The sequence below is a fragment of the Zootoca vivipara genome, chromosome 14 (assembly GCF_965207765.1).
Source record: "Zootoca vivipara chromosome 14, rZooViv2.hap1.1, whole genome shotgun sequence".
Lineage (NCBI taxonomy): Eukaryota > Metazoa > Chordata > Lepidosauria > Squamata > Lacertidae > Zootoca > Zootoca vivipara.
Window position 1 is genome coordinate 31,365,870 of NC_142597.1, and position 18,645 is coordinate 31,384,514.

The following is an 18,645-nucleotide window of genomic DNA, read 5'->3' on the forward strand; positions in this document are numbered from 1 at the left end:
AGGCGAGGGCTGGGCTAAGATGGCGGCGCCCGTCCTCCTGCGAGTCTCGGTGCCGCGCTGGGAGCGGGTGGCCCGCTATGCCGTGTGCCTGGCCGGCATCGCCCTCTCGCTCTACGCCTGCCACCTGGAGCGTGAGAAGGGCCGCGACCTCCACTACCGGGCCCTCTGCGACCTTAGCGACCGCGTCCGCTGCTCCGCCGCCATCGCCTCCAGGTCAGGCGGGCCGGGGAGGAGACCCGCTCGGGGGGAGAGGGTGTCCCCGAAGGTGTGCAGAGCGCGTCTGACTTACTCCCCCGCCCCCCCCCCCGCGAGGACCTGAGGTGGCCTGAGTTATTTCCCTCCACGGTGCGGAAGGGTCCCTGAGCATGTACAGACTGCCCCTGCCCCTTCTCTCTCGCCAGTAATGCCCCGACGCGTATCTCCTGCTGCTTCCACCTTCTTGGGTGGTTTCGGGTCTTGCTGGGCAGGTGCAGAGGGTGCAGTTCCCATTCTGCCCATACTTAAGGGGGACTGATAACATCAATGAATTTGGGTGATAAAAGAGTGGGAGGAGTTAGCTGTGGGTAGAGGGTCGGACTGGGAGACCAGGGTCCGCGTCTCAACTCGGCCATGAAGCTCATTGTGTGACCTTGGGTGCCAGTCACTGCCTCTCAGCCTGGCCTACCTAACAGGGTTGGCGTGGGGATTAAATGAGGAGAGGGGGAACCATTTATGGCACCTTGAGCGCCTTGAAGAAGAAGGTGGAAAATAACTGCAATAAGTAAATAAAAAATATTGGGACTCACCACTATATAACTGCCCTATGGGGGTGATTAATGCTGACCAGTCTACCTACCGTACAGGATTGCAGCTGACAGGTCTTGGAGCAAATCTTGGTCACTACTGTTCTACCTAAGAGCTCTAGCTCATCATAGGATATTGTGGGAGAGGTTTTGTGGTCAAGAGTGTGCTTCATCAGATATGTGAAGTGGTCTTAGTTACCAGACACAGAGACAGTTTAGGGAAGATAAATATTACAAGAGTGTGAGGCCAAAAGGCCACCTGTGTACATGAGAGAGGATACTGTACATATCACATAGGAAGAAGAGAAGCTGTCAGAAGAGTAAAATACCCAGTCAGAGTGGGTGTAGCTTTCCATAAGATGAACAATATCTGCTAACACCTAAATAGTGTGTTGCATTCTGGAATTTCTGCTGAGGTCATTTGGTGACAAATCTGCAGCCACATTATAGTCAAATAACCCCTAAGATTAGCATGAAGAGTTTCTGTCCTACAGGGAGTGGTTTTAGGGTGTGCTTTTTGTGGAGGAACTTAAGTAAATTGATAAAACTTTTAACCTGAGGACAGGGACTGGTCTTTGTAGTTCTTCTGATCTACTTTACTGATATTTGTAATTAATTATGGGAGCCTTTTTTAACTAAAGAGTGAGATAAAAGGCTTCAAATGTTGGAAGATTCAGTTACTGAACCAAGATGTGTTGGACCTGTTTGGGAACTTTCTCCAGCAGAGAGTGAGGAGGAGAGGGAAGGCTCTCTGTGTGTTCGGGTTGTTGTATTTGAACAAGTGTTCTAGATCTAGACCGTTGGCTGAATGTAGCCACTTGTTTTCTCTCCTGACCCTTGGAAGAAATTCTTTTGCAAAGAGGCTTGGGCTCCAGGATAAGAGCTGTGCATGCCAGGAATCTGTATGTGTTGAGCAACATTTTTGAGTAGGAGAGGGAGTGGCAGTGAATGAGTGCAGGGTGGAAGCAGAGAAGGAAAAAAAATGGGTGAGGCTGTGTTAGCTGACGGGTGTGTGTCTTGGACTGTTTTGATTTCGGCTTTGATCTACTGTGTGGGTTTAGAATGTCATGACAGGCAACATCCAGCAGGCCTCACTGGATGGACTGAGTGACCGTTGACAGAAATTAGGCTGTGGGGAGGAAGCAGGAGGTGTCAGCTGACAGATTTATTTGGACTGAGACCAAGTTCCGCAGTAACCATGTGTATCATTGTTAAAGCCGGAACTTGCATGGTGTCTCAGAAGCTAGCAGGTGGGGTGAGGTTGGGTGCGGGAAATGTTTGGGAGGTAAGGTTGGAAAGGTTTATTGTGGAGTGTGGGTTTGTGCAAGCAACACGGAGATAGGAGCTTGTCAAATTGAGGGATGAATTAAATGCACTTATTCAGATAATGTCAAAGAACCTTGTTTATTATGCAGATGCAGTCTGTGTTCCTACACCAGCATTTCCTACCCAATAGTAAGAGAACTCAGTTCTATCTTGGTCTCCACTGGTGAAAGAGGCCCCAGTTCAGGGCAGATTGAGGCATTGTTAAGCCTTTGGCTCTCTTGGAGATCACAAGGAGCTATATGTGGGTGATTTTCAGTGAGCAGATGGGAGGAAGAGGGACAGTGCGCTTTGACTCGCCTCCCATTGGGAAGCACAACTATGCAATGGGCCAGTGCAAGCAGAACAGAGCTTTCCAGGGCCTCCTCCCCCAGGCTAGTACATACTTTTGCAGGCGAGTGGTTTTTCCTATTTTATGCAGATCTACCCCAGGTTCTGCACCAAAGTCCGGTGCATTACTGTATATTGACACTCTGCATTTTGCCACAGTGCTGGCTTGCTTGGTGTCATAATACTTTAATCCTTTTCAAAAAGATTTTGTAAATTCCTTGTGCTTTCATAGGGAATTGTGATCCACTTCTTAGAGCCAGAAGTTTTGTGCATGTTCCCTAATACCATGGACTTTTATCAGACATGCTATAGATTTTGCAATATTCAGATACAGTTTTCACCACATTTTGAGAAATTCAGTGAAATAGATTCACTTTTTTTAAAAAAGACATAGCCTGTGCAACTTGGTTTTAAAGCCCTGTGTCTGTCTTATGGTAATGGGGAGTGTTGTCAGACAAGAGGCTTACTAAACATCATAAAATCCCCGAGGAAATCTTATTTGTGTGAAAGATTTTCATCAGTACACTAGCAGCCTCAGAAAGTCTCAGTTTTGCGCTGTTGCTATTTATCATGTTGACTTGCTGATAGTTTGGCAGGCAGCAGCTAGGTTTTTTTTGCCTGTGTTGTGTGGAGGCTGGATTGACAGCTCATTCCTGTTGGTACAGGGTAGGGACCCTGTGGTTTGTTTAGTCGAACAAATCCCTCAAGTAAAAGCTGGGAAAGCGTCATATTTTCTCCACTCCTTAACAATAGTGTGCTGTTTTATCTTTTTAGTTATACTTTGAACTGAGTTTCCCAACCCATTGCCATGATGACCTCTCCTATTTGCTAGGCTTCCTGACCTTTCTGATTGACCTCTCCTGCCTCTTTTCCCGTCACATCTTTCCCTGCTGCCCTACTTATTGAGTATTGCTTGATTCCTAGCTGTTGTTTCTCATAGTTGGCCAGTAGACAACTGATAGAGTGAGTCTTGGCACAGTTGGATTAGCTTGGCATGCAGGACAATGTAGAGTCCACCCAGAGGGTCAGTTGAAAGCTAGAGCACTGCCAGGTCAGGGGCTGGCCCAGCAAGCACATCTAAAGACAGCTGGGATGTGGCTGAAACAAAAGAGAAGATAGCAGACTGGAGGAAGAACAGCTCAGTTGGTTAGAGCACGATGCTGATCATGCCAGATCGCAGGTTCAATCCCCCATCTGGGACAGCTGCATATTCCTGCATTGCAGGGGGTTGGACTAGATGATCCTCAGGGTCCCTTCCAACTACTATTCTATGATATAGCTTGGCAAAGATACAGGCTCTGAGGAAGGGCCATAACACAGGGATGGAGCATCTGCTTTGCACGCAGAAGGTCCCAGGCTCAATCCCCAGCACTTCCAGGTAGACCTGGGAAAACACCTAACTTGAAATGCCAGTCGTTGTTGACAGTACTGAGCTGGATGGACCAGAGGTGTGACTCGACATAAGGCAGTTTGCTGTGTCACTATTGTCCCAACACCCACCCCAAGAATGAACATTTTCATTCATCTCATTAGCTGATGTGTTTGAAGCACATTGTTGCTCCTGCAAGGGAACTCCCTGAACATTGCAGGGGTCACAGGTCAAGCTATGCTCCTCTGGCAGAGCCAAGCAGGAGATCTTGTGCCCTGCTGGACAAATATCATTCTTCTTTTCACCTTAATTGCAGCCAGATCTGAAATTTGATGCCCTGGTAATAATTAGCAGCAATATGGCACAACTAAAGGGAATCAGTAATCTGGAGACTGGAAAACCAGAAGGAATGCTTGATTTATCTATTTCTTAAGTCCTCCTTCATTATACTGTGTAAGGAGGTCTTCTGTTCAGAATCCCCCTCCAACTTTTTCAGATGGCACACAAAGATGTCTTGCTTCTCATTTGGGACTGGAGAAGACCCAGGTGTGTCATTTTCTAGAAACAGTGGAATTTTTCGTGTCGTGTCTTCTGCCCAGTTCCTGGAAAATCAATCCTTTTTAAATGATTATTTGGAAGCTGGCTCCCAGAGCAGGTGTGCTAGATTTAAACATACAAGGTTTCACAATTAAACTGTAGAAGTACTGTATGGGACCTTAAAAAATACTGCCTGAATTGCTGCCAACTCCACTATGTTCAAGGTAAAGCTGGATACTTGCTGGAAAAAAGGAGGTCAACCTAGCAGGTGTAAGTGTAGGAAAGTTACTAGCCTTCCTCTCCACACATGCTGTATGTTAGCCATTTGTGGGCTTAAAAGGAGCCAAGCTGTCTCTGCGTGGTGGCCTAGAGATGAGACTGTTCATCATAGGGGACCAGGCAAGTGATTGTTTTCGGCCCTTTGCTACAATTGAAGTTGGTGGACTTTGCATTAATCACATATGGAATTTCTGGTGTGTGTGTGTGTGTGTGTGTGTGTGTCAGGTGTTTAACCTTGGCAGCTCCATGCACATTCTCCTGAAATATTTGCCAGCAGTCGTACCTTCTGTAGGTGAAATGTTTTCTGAAGTTGTGAAATGTTTTAGAAGATTCCCCCCCCCAACACATCATGGTTTGGAATTGGGTTTGGAATTGGCATGGTTTGGAATTGGGTAATGTGGGTGAAATTTAAATGGGAGTGTGAGAAAATCCTTACCTTGTACAGGAAGCCTTCCTTAAAGTTAGGCACTCATTCACTTGGAACCTAAGAAAAGCCCTACAGCTGGATCAGGCCAAAAGGGGCGTATTAGTCCAGCGTATTGTTCCCACAGCAGGCAGCCGGATGCCTCAGTGGGGAGTCTGCAGGCAGGACCTGACTGCAACACCACCCTCCATGGTTTGTGATTCTTAGCCACCAGTATTCAGAGACACATCATGGCTAGTAACTTTTATCTCCTCCATTGAAACCTGCAAAGCAGGTGCTCTACCACCAAGCTGCAGCACTTTATGTTGCATCCTCACTCCAGGGCACCTTCTGATCCCAATCATCCTCTATGCATGCAAGCTTGGAATGTAGCTGGACACTCAGTAAATTTGATGGAATCTGGCCTGAACACATATGTACAATGTGCACCAGTGGGATAGCAATACAGTCTAGCGGATTGCCGCAGGATCCTTATCCTCAAGACCAGCTCAGGCAGCAGTGGAGGGCCAAGGGTCGTATCCAGTTTTAGTCACAGAGCTACTGGAGTTAATAGAAGTGGTGAATGTAGAGCCACTAATTTCAATAGGTCTCCCCTGAGTAGAACTTTGATACAGTCTTGAACTCACCCCCCGCTTTCGATGGCATTAAAACAGGATTAGAGCAATTCATTGCAGGGAGAGGGCTACTAGCCAGGATGGCTCTGCTCTGCATCCACAGTTGAAGGCACCAATTCTCCTGAATACAAGTTGCTGGAAACTCCAGGATGGGGGAGTGCTGTTACGCTCAAATCCTGCTTGCGGGTTTGGCACCTGATTGGTCAGTGTGAGAAGAGGGTCCCTGGATGAGATGGGTCATTGGCCTGATTCAGCCGGCTCTTCTTATGTTCTTATGAACCCCCTTGCCGGCCCTGCCCAATTTAACAAACTCGAATGCGTGCATGGCCCATTCATGGTCTCACTGGCTGCACTACAGTATAGTGTAGCAAGGACTTGCTAATAACTGGTGTTGCTTATCTGAAACCTGAGTGATTCTTTTAAGGGCAAGTTACATTTCATCTGATGTAAAACCAAAACAAAACAACCACAAAAAAACTCCAATCCAAAAACCATCAAAAACTAGTAAAGCAGAAAAATTAAAGAGAGCAACTGACAGAAGACCCACCGTTCCAGTAGCGATGGAAACAACACAGCAAGTTTATGGCCTTACTAATCCCCAAATCCTTTATTATCCCGTAACAAATTTAATTACTGAGCAGAGGAGCCACAGAGCATCCTGGCAAGGATCAGCAGGAGCAGTTTCTCTTTGAGGTTTGTGTAAAAGGTTCTGTTTAGCGGTGGTATGAAGCTGAAGGCTCACGAGTCACCGCACTTGTTTGAACACAAATGAGCCCTTTTTATAGCGGCCCTCAAGGGCTGTTGAGGGCACTGCCTGCATTCCTAATGCTGCAGAAAGCCTTCCTCGGCTTGTCTGGAATCATGGTCAGAAATTAAACTGTGAGGTCATGGTTTTAATATGCTTAAACCACTGGGAGAAATGAGGTTGACAAAGCAGTGAAGTCAGTCTTTGTTAGGCAATATCTGGTTTTCAACTTCGTGATATATCACCAGCTAAACATCAGAATATTTCACCCTCAAAGCCAGCCACTAGATGAAAGGGAAGCGCTTATTTCATAGTTTTATTTATTTCATAAAATTTATACACCGCTTGACTGTAGGGGAGGGGGAACCCTCTTAAGTGGTTTACAAAAAAGATACAATAAAATTCATAAGAAAAATTAATGGCAATAATTGAAAGCTTTCACAAAGTTAAAATAATGATAGATTAAAACTCACCTCAACTTTCTGAAGATCTGCGTGGCCTTGTCTAAACAAGAATGTTTTTAGCAGGTGCTGAAAAGAGTGCAGCGAAGGTGCCTGCCCGATGTCAATAAACGGGGAGTTCCAGAATGTATTTATTTGTTTTATTTATTAAATTTGTATACCGCCCTTCCTCTGCAGATCACAACATAAAGTGGAGGTGCTGCCACACTAAAAAGTTGACTTCTTATGAATGTGGAACGGGTATTATGTGGCAACTGTAACAGGGCCATTTCCGCTGACTAAATGGTGGGTAAATGGTTCCCAAGTTGTTACGGGCTTTATATGCTAATAGTGGCACCTAGCAAATTGGTAGCCAGTGCAGATCTTTGATCACAGGTGTTCCATGCTGTCAGCGATCATGCCACAGCATTTTGCACTATAATTTGCAGCTTCCAAATCAAATGATTCCAGTCTTCTCTGTTGTGTTGTATGTGTATGGCCGAGCTGTGTGTGCAACGCCTCCTTTCCCACTCGCCTGTCTTACTGTAGGAGGCGCAAAATAATCTGATTCATGCAACGCAGACTAACTGCTCCACTGTCTTTCAGATGGGGTCGAGGTTTTGGCCTGCTGGGTTCCATTTTTGGAAAAGACAGTGCAATAAATCAACCGAACAGCGTCTTCGGTCTTGTGTTCTATGTTCTACAAATGTTACTTGGTAAGTGTCAAAACTTCCCTCCCTCCATTTTCCATTATCTTTTGTCTGTGGTGCTCAGGGTCACACACCTTCTGCTGAATAAACTTGCTTCCTGGTACAGCTGCATCCTGTATCCTCACTGAACTGCCTTTCCCATTCCATGGTCTGAACAAGCAGGTCAGCAGCTCATAGTCCTTAACCACAGTAACACCGACAATTCTAAAGCAGAGCTGGAAAGAATAGCCAATTCCCAGCCATCAAAATTAACACACATTTGTTAGTTGTCAGCCATGTTCAGGGCTGGGGAAAATGTCTCAGCTGCATCACAACTGATGGGGAATGTGGCGGCAACCATCCTCCCCAAACTCCCTTCCTCCAGATAACATAGCTGCCAAGTTATCCCTTATTTTAAGGGATTTTCCCTTATGCTGAATAGGCTTCCTCGCGAGAAAAGGGAAAACTTGGCAGCTATGAGATAATCAAAAACCATATTTTCAGTGAATGCATAGGCTTGCAAATAGCCACTCACCTGGTGCCTTTGGTGAGGTGGAATCCATTCCAGACAAAACCAGGCTGTAACTCAGAAGGAAGCTGGCCCTTCTTGTTTCCAGGCTCCCGGCAGGTTGCAAATCCTTGGAGTCAGTATAACTTTGATGGGGCTTCTTTGCAAGCCTGAGTGGGTGTTTTGCAGCATTTGCTCTCATTAACCCTTCCTTTCCTCCCACCCTCCCCACTCCTGCTGTTCCTGCTCTCCCAGCTGTCAAACTTCAGGTTGTCAGCTTCTTGTGGCAGTGACCACTCTGTGCTTGCATCCGCTTTAAAATGCTGTGCCCGGTGTTGGCGCTGCATAATGTAACAGAGGAAGGACTTGCACACCTTCTCTGCAAAGGTGCTGTGCATTAAATTTCCTCGCTGGATATCCCGGGAGCCTCAACTGAAGTGTTATGGTAATTGGTGGTCTTTGATATTTTGGTGGTGGGCAGCATTGTGAAGTACCTTTTTGGGGGGACTAGCTGAGGACAGGCCCCTGCTTCTTCCTTCATGAGTTTATCTAATTCCCCTTGAAGGCCTTCTGAGCCTTACTACTTTTTACAGCCAGTTTCCATGATTCGAGTAAGATGGAGCAGACTTAACATCGGCACCAGGGCTTGGAGCTCGTAACCTCTGAGGCTTTAAGCATTTAAAGAAAGCAGAAATCCTTGAACAAATCCTGTTTCTCTGCCTGACAGTGGGCGGTCTGTTAGTGCTGCGGTGACTGACCTACTTGTTTCAAAAAATTGATACAGTACACCACTTGATTGTAGTAAAACCACAAAGCAGTTTACAAAAAAAGATAAAACAATAAAATTATCACTAAGGAAAAACTAACCAAAATAATTGAAGACATTCAAAAAGTTAAAATAGCAAAACAAAAACCTTGCATCAGTTTTTAAAACCTGCATCAATTTTCTAGACATCTGGGTAGGCTTGCCTAAACAAAAATGCTTTTAGCAGCTGCCGAAAAGAGTCAGGTGAAAGCACCTGCCTGATATCAATAGGCAGGGAGTTCCAAAGTGTAGGTGCTGCTGCTCCATCTTTCCAAGTCTACTTTAATATACTTTGAATGGTATATTAAACGTGTCTTTTAAAAAATGAGAAATAGGAATGGCTCGGCTGGGCTGTGTTGGGCAAAACTGTGCCAAGTAACTGCTTTGTCTTTTCCAGGTATGACGGCAAGTGCGGTAGCGGCGCTAGTCCTCATGATGTCTTCCATAGTGTCGGTAATAGGATCCTTGTACCTGGCCTACATTCTGTACTTTGTCCTGAAGGAATTCTGCATTATCTGCGTTGTCACGTACTTGCTGAACTTCATTCTCTTTATCATCAACTACAAACGACTAGTTTACTTGAACGAAGCCTGGAAGCGGCAACTCCCGCCCAAACAGGATTAACCCCACACCCCCCATGAAAACTTTTTGACTGACAGTCTGAAGACCCGACTTCCGTTTCGAGTTTATTTCACAGTAAAAGAAGGTTTTTGTTGTTGTTATTTTTCTTCTCCATATCAGATGCTTTACCCCAAGGATCGTCACTGGTTTAATGACAGTGAATGGAAAAGAACCGGGCTCCGTGGTAACTTCTGTCCAATGAATTCAAGGTGGCACCGGTGGAAGTCCTAACCCAATCAAAGACCAGCTTTAACTCTACGCTGAAGGAGTTCTTAGCTGCAGATTCGTTGCACCCACCTAATCTGTCCTCCTCCCCCAATATTTCAGGTTGGTAACACTTGCTAGGAAGCCCCTGCATTCTATGTGTCAATTCAGTTTTGGGAGTCTTTAACAGAAGATCATGATAACTTTATTCTAGACTTTAGAGGTACCGTACGGAAATGTTGCTGTTTACATTATGTGTATTTGTAGCTAAGGGGGTTTCACTTAGAAGACTCACTGCAACATTGTACATAAGGCTCAGAAGCGCTGGGCAGCGTCCGTGTGAAACCAGAAGCTTATCACGGCTCAAACCGGTTTTTGTTCAGAAGCTTAGCAACTTGAAGAACCTTCCAATTCTCGTTGGGATGTTTTATTTTTTAATGGAGGATGAAATGAGCCCATCTCTCTGGAGAAAACTGTTGCAACGAGGGAGAATTAGTTGAGATTCCTTCTTCCTTCTTTTTCTTTGGACACGAAAATGGAATTTGATGCGGCCAGTTGTGCAGGTCTTCAGACAGCGGCAGGACTTAATACAGGTTCCTGTGCAACACGTGAGCTGTTTGTCGTGGCTGACGAAAGATCTCCTGGGAGGACACTAAGAAGGGTTTGGCCTGGGGGAATGGAGGGTCGTGGCATTGGGAGAGCCATCTTCTCAAATAGGCAACCTGTAGAAAAGGGGGAGAGCCGACCTTGCGCTCCAAATTGATGTCAGGCGGCCAAACAGTATTACTGGTTTGAGGTATATTTCAAGCTGCTGCGTAGAATTACAACGTTACACTGGATCCCAGTGACTTACTGGCAAACTGATGCACTGAAGTCTTATGCAAGCCGGAATGCAATGGAGGGCAATGTCCAAGGGCACTTAGTTTCCCCTGGGCGGTTTCCCTTTGTTTCAACGAGGCTGGCGCATAAAATGATTGTGACAAACTTTGTAGAGACCTAGTGGTCCCGGATCCTTTTATACAAAATTGGGAGTGAAGTTTTGGGTGGATATTGAACTCTTCCCCTGCTCCTGAGATGAGGGGTAGGAGGCGTAGGGATTGTGTTAAAAGAAAATGGGCAGGCGAAATGAACAGGCTCTGTTGAAAGGGATGGCTTAGGATTCCGTAACGGTTCTTGTTGGAAACTGTACGTTCAAGCAAAAGAGCGCATCACTGTGGGTTATTTTCCTTCATTCCATGGCGTCCTGAAATGCAGTGTTTCTTTTTCCTTTTTTAAAAAAGTGCCTTCTGTCCTTAAAAAAAGAAAGAAAGAAAAAAACCAAATATTGGGCCAAGGGTTTGGAGGGGTTTGAAATTGGCAGGCAGAAGTGTTCGTGAGATATATATAATATATATGAAACAAACCTTTGCAGTATGTAGAAAGTGTTTCTCTTCCCACATAACCAAGCACCTCAGATGGGTTCCTCCTGTGATCACTTTGGCCAACCTCATGGTTTGGACTATGGTTGATGAGAGTTGTAGTCCGAAAGCGCCCAGGGGAAGGCACTAGGCTGCTGTGAAGGCCTTCCAAGGACATTCCTATGAAGCCCGTTGGAGGAGGCAGGAATGCCAGTTCAGTTCTCCGGCCACCCCCCAAAACTGGTCTTTTCGGCCAAGTCAATGCTTGGTGCCCGCTGCTGACAAGTGCAGCAGTGTGAGCTCCGCAGTCCCTGCGACTGGCTTCTGCTCTTTGTGCCGGAGCGTCTCCTGGAGGGAGGAGGCTACCTGCCCTTCCTTCCCACACTACATTACCTAAATGTGGAGGCTTTGCCCGGCCAGTTTTGTTAGGAAGGCAGGAGCCCGCAAATGGACCGTTTTGCAGGGCTCGAAATCCAGGAAGGCAGGAGCAGCTTCCAGTCTTGACGCAGCCGCCATACTCAAAAGATCCCTTTTGGGAAGAGCTACTGTCTTTCCTACCCCCACCCCCACCCCGGGCAGCTTCCTGCAGTGGTGGAAAATGAGGTTGCCACTTTGTTCTCGTAAAGGCAGCAAGAAGGCAGGTGTTTCTGGAGAGAGAGTGTGTGTGTGGTAGCGGTGCTAAGGAGGGTTTGGAAGGGCAGTCTCTGTGGGTGACTGTAGCCCCTGTTGGAACCACACAGCTGCTACAGTCACATGGAGGCTTCTCAGGATGGCTCCCGTACGAGTTAGCCTGTGGAATTGATATATTCACAACTATGCTTCATCTCCACTCCGCAGTTGCTTTGGGTGTGCGTGCCTGCGCACACTTGTGCAAAAGTATTAAGGGTAGTGGGTTTATTGAGCTCAGCGGCATGTGATCAGAGCACTGGCACCCGGCCTTGTTTCCTAGACATCTCGCAGTGCCCATCCTGGGTCGCACAGGACAGTGAAATGTCTTGGGGCAGATCTGAATGTATCTAACCAATCCCAAGAGAAACAGAGAGGTCCCTGTTCTCCTAAGCGTGTGATGCCAAAAGGATAGCCTTGTGCTATTCCCACCGCCCACTCCCAGTGCAGTGCAGGCTCTTTCCTGCCTTCATATCAGAGAGGGCTGAAAACGTTCTTCAAAGAACCTCTTTCTAGAAAATTCCATACAGTCTGTGTCTAAATACTTCTCGTGCGTCTGTGTAAGAAGTCCTCGTTTTGATGTACCGTTCTCCCTTTTAAACAACAACAGCACCACAACTAAGATTAAGGTGTTAGAATGAAATCCTCTTGTGTCTTGTGAAAAACGCAGTGTGTTTTCAGTGGGATCGGCATCTGCCCCCGATGGTCTTTTTTGACAGTATTTTTAAAGCCTGCCAAATGAACAGTCTGCTTCTCACAAGGGACCACAACCGAGCACAAGAGGGTGGCAGTGGAAGCCTGGTCATATGGTCATATGTATTTGAGTATATGTGTGTCTGTGTATATATATATGTATATATTTATGTATATATATACACATATATGCATACATGCACTGTATAAAAGAAAGAAACAACACTAATAACTGCTTGTTGTCTTCGTCAGGGTGGGGAAAAGTTTCTCAAAAGACATCTTGTGTTAACAAGAGTAAAACTGAAGCTTGTCTTGAAATTTGTTGGCGGTATAGGTTTTTTTTTTTTTGCCCTTGCTCTGAAAGATTTTTTTTAAAAAAAAATTCTTGTAATGATGAAATGTAAGGGTTTATTTATTGATTATTGTTATTTCTTAACATATCTGTGGGTGAGAGAAGGCTTTGCTTTCCTTGAACCTTCGGTCAAGGAGAAGAGTTCCATTTGTACACGATTTTAACCTCAGCCTTTGTGTTTCCTTCCCCGGCTTGTGTTCTCCCTGCATCGCGGGACCAGCCTTTTCTTGCTTTCCGGGGCCAGCAAGCCTCATTGCTCCCACACAATTTGGCCTGCTCTGCCTGCTGACCTTGAATTGCAAAATCAAACCTTGAGTGTTGACTTCATCCCTCCCCCTTCATTTTGTCCCCGATGGAGAGAAACCCTCCGTTTTGTTAAGTGTTCTTCACAGGCTCTGTGCATCACAGATGTTCCCAGCCTGGTTTGTCTTTACCGCTGCGTAACAGCCACCTGGGGCACCTGGCAGTTAAGTTGTAGCTGCAGAAGAGCCCATCCAACTCCTCCCCCCCCCATCCCATCACCCGGGGGGACGACGACCCTTCTCCTTTGGGACCCCCCAAAAGCCCCAGCCAGCTCCCCCCATATGTGTTGTTGTGATACCCAGATAGGACCAGCCATGCAAAAAAACAGCTTGGGTGCAGGATGCAACATGGTGGTGCCCCATGCAACTTGCCCATATGATTTTCTCTTGAGGTCAGCAGACTTCATGGACCTATGTAGGAGAGAGGACCCTTGCCCCCCCCCCCTTTTCATGCACCTACCAAAATCCTGTCTTTTTACAAAACCATGCTTGGCCAGTTGCATCTGGTTGTCCAAGCTGCCTCGTTTTATGCCAGAGAGAAACAGAGAAATGCTTCGTTTCTTTCAGTGATTTAAAGGTTCAGGTTCGTATTATCCCTATGTGCGGGGAAGCCAGACTTTCTGGAGCCCAACCTCATTCTCCTCCCTCACCTGTCATTCCAACCCAACCCCTGAAAACTGTGGCCAAACGGCCTCAAAAATCGAGTGTGGCATGTCCAAGTCATCCTGCAGACAGGGAGCAGGCAGCTTTTTGCTTAGTGGAGGATGGGAGACAGGAAGCCCTTGTGGGTTGGAGAAACCCATTTTTGTATTACACATGGGACCCTTCACAGTAGAATAAGGGGGAGCTGTTGCGTCCAGGAGCTTGTTGGGGTAATTTTGAATGAAGGCGTATTATTTGAGGCAGGCAACAATCCAGCTTCCACTCACCCCTTCAAGGTTTTGATCCAGATGGATGAACTGACGTGTTCATGTTCCTTTTGTGCCGCCTTCGCCAACCTCGTCTGGAGGGAGCTGGTGAGAGATGGGGGGGGAGGGGTTTCCAAAACATCTAGAGAGCATGAGGTTGGCAAAGGGCGATTGGCGAACGATGGGAGAAATCTGTAGCCTGGGGTGGGTGGGTGTTTCTATAAAGGTCCGCTGCTTATGGAAATATTGTTAGCACACCCCAGAATCAGAACATCTTTTGAAAGGGGTTTTCTTGCTGCTCGGTGTGGTCTCTGGTCCAAAATGAAAGCTAGGATTTCAGCCAGCAGCTCCTGGCCTACCTGGATTTAAAAATAAAATAAGATACTTTGGCCTTTGTTCTGCCAACGCTATTGAAACACACCCTCGCAAAACTAAGGAAGCTGAAGTATTCCGTTACTTTTTTTAAAATTAAAAAAAACCTGTATTAAGCATGGACTAAATATTCAATGTGTGTTCTGTCTCGTATGTTTTGATCTGACAATTATTTCTTTTTCATGTGTTTCGAACTCGCCACCCGTGTCTAAACTGGAGTCGTTCCGTTTTTCTGTTCAACCTAAGACTGCGACATTCTAAGGTCTGGGGTCCACTTTTTGCTAATGCGAAATTAAAACAGAAACCATGTAAATAATGTAAGAATGTTTTATTTGTTGCACATAACTTTTTTGGTATAAAAAAACAAAAATAAATGTAGAAATTATCTGTGGATGTCTTTGCAGTGTTGTTTCATAATCCGCGCTGCTGTTTCATGCCCTCGCCAGCAAAGCCCCCAATACCTTGATGTTTAAGTCGCAGAGAGCTATTAGTCCCTCAGAGTTTTGTGTGGGACTTTTAAGTTTAGAGAAAAGGCGAGTAAGAGTCCGTATTACAGTGCATAAAGTTATGCACTGTGAAGAAAGAATGGGGAGAAGTTTTTCTCCCTCACATATGATGCTAGCACTCAATAGGGTCATCCAATAAAGCTGAATGTTGAAAGATTCAGGACAGACAAAATAATTCCTTCACCCACTGCATAGTTAAACTATGGAACAGTGATGGCCACCAACTTGGACAAATTCATGGTGGTTAAGGCCACCAATAGCTATGCTCTATCAATTGCTGTGAATTACAAGTGGGAAGAGTGTGTCTGTTGTGCTAATCTCCTGCTCAGGGGCTTCCCAGAATAGGCATCCGGTTGGCCACTGAACTAGACAAGCGTTTCTGCTGATCCAGCAGCTTCTTGCTCATACAGGTGAAACTCTGAAAATTAGAATATCGTCAAAAAGTGCATTTATTTCAGTAATGCAACTTATTATTATTTATTTTTCTTTTAATTTTTACAAACACTTTCTTTTGGAAATTCCACAGTAATAAAACAAATAGTTACAATAATACTAAAATAAACATCGCTCTTACATTTCATTAATTACATTCCATTTGTAATTGACCCGCCTAACGACAAATAATTACAATTACAACAAATAAAGGCTTGACATATCTTGCTTTGCATGTCATGCATCTTATCTCATATATTGGTTTCACCTTTTAAGTTGCGTTACTGAAATAAATCCACTTTTCGACGATATTCTAATTTTCTGAGTTTCACCTGTACACCATACTTGTCAAAAAGACCCAAGAGATTGCGGTGATCATTACACAAGGCTACACTGGCTTTGTGTAAACCAGAATCTATAAACATGTTCAAAATGAAAATGTCATGGATGCTTTACTTGAAGTTCCTCCTGCATTGCAGGGGGTTGGACTAGATGACCCTCGGGGTCACAACTCTACAATTCTATGGTTCTACAAGAAAATCTTTGCCCGTTTTCATTTATGTTCCTTTGGCTTTGTCAGACGGAAGAGCAGAACTGCGGTCCCTCCCCTGCTTTCATGAAGAAAACACATTGGAGCAAAAACAGTCACGGAAATTTAGTCTCTTATTTGGATGCTCAGTAGTGCCTCTCCTTGAATTTCTTCTGCTGTGCTTAACGTAACAGCGTAAATCAAGTGCAGTTGGAGGCCTGAGTTTGGGGGAAACCAATATTATGGTAATTGGGCCGCGCAAAGGGCCTGCATTCCTCAGCCAGCTTCCAGTATCTCTCCCTTAGGACGAAGGCGGCCGATTTGGGTTGCCGTTGGCGGGTGAAAATACCTTTCTTGTTACCCAAAACGCGCGTTGTGCCTGCAAGATGGGAAAGAAAATTACAAAGGGAAGGCTCAGCGGCAACAAATTTGTAGAGTTCGGAAGGAACTTGCAGGTAATCCAGACCAAGGATGGGGAACCTGTGATGGCTCTCCCATACAGTACATTGTTAAACTCCCAACTCCCATCATCCCTCAGTGCTGGCAAAGCTGTCTGCCTAGGACTGATGGGAGTTGGAGTCCAACAACATCCAAAGGGGCCATGCAGGTTCCCTGTCCCTGATCTCTGGGCCACTTCCTGTCCAGTGCAGGATGCACCCCTGCCAGATGCGGTCCAGCCTCTGCTTAAATTCCTTGCGTGAATAAACCCCCCCCCTGCTTCACCAGGCAGTCTGTTCTCTTGCCTCAACAGCTCTTGAACACCCGGGAGCTGGCGTCTTGCATTGCCTATAGCAGGATAGTCCAACTTTTCATACCAAGTGGGCCGCAAGAGTACTTAGACACAGAACCCGCAGACCACACACACTGCCTTGTACGAGCAAGACTAAAATTGGGCCCCCCACGAGGCTCTGGCAGGGTCCAAGAGCCCTCCCACCTCCTTTCTAAATGGGGAAAGCACTAACTAAGCCAGTGTTTCTCAACCAGTGTGCCTCCAGATGTTTTGGGACTACAACTCCCATCATCCCTAGCTAGCAAGACCAGTGGTCAGGAATGATGGGAGTTGTAGTCCCAAAACATCTGGAGGCACACTGGTTGAGAAACACTGAACTAAGCTTTTGGAATGAGGAGGGAGGACTCTAGAACCCTGCCAGAGCCTCAGTTTTCCAGCGTCTCGGAAACCAAAAGTTTCAGAACCCAAACACCGAAAACCCAGAAGCAATTGCTTCTGTTTTTTAATGCGCCTCGGAGGTCGAACAGCCTTCCAGAATGAATTACGTTCGACAACCAAGGTACCACTGTACCTCCAAACCAACGTCAAAAGCTTCCAGAGATTTAAGAAGAAGAAGAGTTTGGATTTGATATCCCGCTTTATCACTACCCGAAGGAGTCTCAAAGCGGCTAACAATCTCCTTTCCCCTCCTCCCCCACAACAAACACCCTGTGAGGTGAGTGGGGCTGAGAGACTTCAGAGAAGTGTGACTAGCCCAAGGTCACCCAGCAGCTGCATGTGGAAGAGTGGAGACACGAACCCGGTTCCCCGGATTACGAGTCTACCGCTCTTAACCACTACACCACACTGGCTCTCCGAGGAGCTGTCGCCAGGGGGCAGCGCTGACTCTAGCATTTGTTCATTGCTGTTGAAGATTCTGCAGGATGCCGGAAGCAAAGGCCAAGAATTCTAAGACGCTACCACCAACCATCTTGGGTGCCCCTGCCCCATTCCCACCACACCAGAGAAGCTGGCTTGTACATTTCGGCACAAGCAAAGGTAGTCAAGAACCACAAGGGTTCAGGCAGGTGTAGAGGGAGAGAATGGGTTGAGCTAGATGTGGGCGAAGGAGGTTTGGGAAGGCGATAGATGGAGTTAGCAAGGCAAAGGGAACAATGGGAGCATCCCCTAGTATTAAATTTATGAGTTGCAGAGTCCCAAGGAAATTTGGGAGCAGAAGACGTTTGCAGAGGACACGGCAACTTCAACCTGAGAGGCCAGTACCTTGGTCCGTCATGAAGTCAGCGAAATTCCAGATGAGTTCTCCAATCACATAGTCCTTCCTCTTTTGGTCTAGGACAGCATGATACTCCTTCAGCACAGCCGTCTGGTATTCCTCAGAGAACATGAGAGGTGGGTCCTGCGGGAATAGGGAAAGGAAAAGGCCTCAACAGTGAGATGAACGGGAAGGAAGAGCCCTTATGCGCATGGATCCAGTGCAGGCTGCGCAATGCATGAGAGCAGCCATCCAATATCCGGGTAGCTGTCATGCAGAAGGTGGAATGCTCTCGCTCTCTGTTGCTTTAGAGGGGTGGGGGGTCCTGGGCCTCAGATTGGCCTGCAAGACCACTTTCCCCAAGCAACGCCCACCTGTCGATCAACTGATGAGGATGCGGAGTCAAGGTTCAATCCTGCTAGCTGCTGCCTCTCCACCACGTTCCCTGTGGGGGAAACACCCTGACAAAGTGGAACTCTGCAGAGTGCAGGATTGAACCCTCTGCTCATCACCTGATAATAATAATTTTATTATTTGTACCTCACCCATCTGACTGGGTTGCCCCGGCCACTCTGAGCAGCTTCTAGCATATACAAAAACATAATTAAACATTGAAAACTTGCCTATACAAAGCTGTCTTCAGATGTCTTCTAAAGGTTGTATAGTAACTTATCTCATGATAAGTGGAGAGCTTAGTCCTGCTGGGTGCAGGTTCACCAGGGTGTTCCTTGGGGGGGGGGAGGGTTGCTGGCAAAGCAGACCCCTACCCCCACCTCCCCATGGGTCAACTTCAGATGATTGACAAGTTTGACCCAGCTTTCAAACTTGGCCCA

General features: G+C 46.4%; 2 protein-coding genes across 3 annotated transcripts in view; one reads left to right on the top strand and one right to left on the bottom strand.

Moving 5' to 3' along the window:
- Positions 1–14,751, top strand: VKORC1L1 (vitamin K epoxide reductase complex subunit 1L1). 2 transcript variants are annotated; one of them, XM_035138763.3, is made up of 3 exons: positions 1–213; positions 7,450–7,559; positions 9,243–14,751. In XM_035138763.3, the coding sequence occupies exons 1-3, from the start codon at positions 20–22 to the stop codon at positions 9,467–9,469; spliced, it is 531 nt and encodes a 176-aa protein (XP_034994654.1). In that variant the 5' UTR covers positions 1–19; the 3' UTR covers positions 9,470–14,751. The 2 variants fall into 2 exon arrangements, with proteins under 2 accessions (XP_034994654.1, XP_088514370.1); XM_088658244.1 differs by having other exon boundaries at positions 1–265; positions 9,243–9,567.
- The window catches only part of GUSB (glucuronidase beta), a 17,743-nt gene continuing 13,771 nt past the window's right edge, over positions 14,674–18,645 (bottom strand). The window contains exons 11-12 of the mRNA XM_035138761.3: positions 17,821–17,956; positions 14,674–16,206 (exon numbers count right to left, since the gene is read on the bottom strand). Coding sequence (XP_034994652.1) covers positions 16,028–16,206; positions 17,821–17,956 — 315 coding nt within the window. The 3' untranslated portion in view covers positions 14,674–16,027. The remainder of the gene's footprint in view (positions 16,207–17,820; positions 17,957–18,645) is intronic.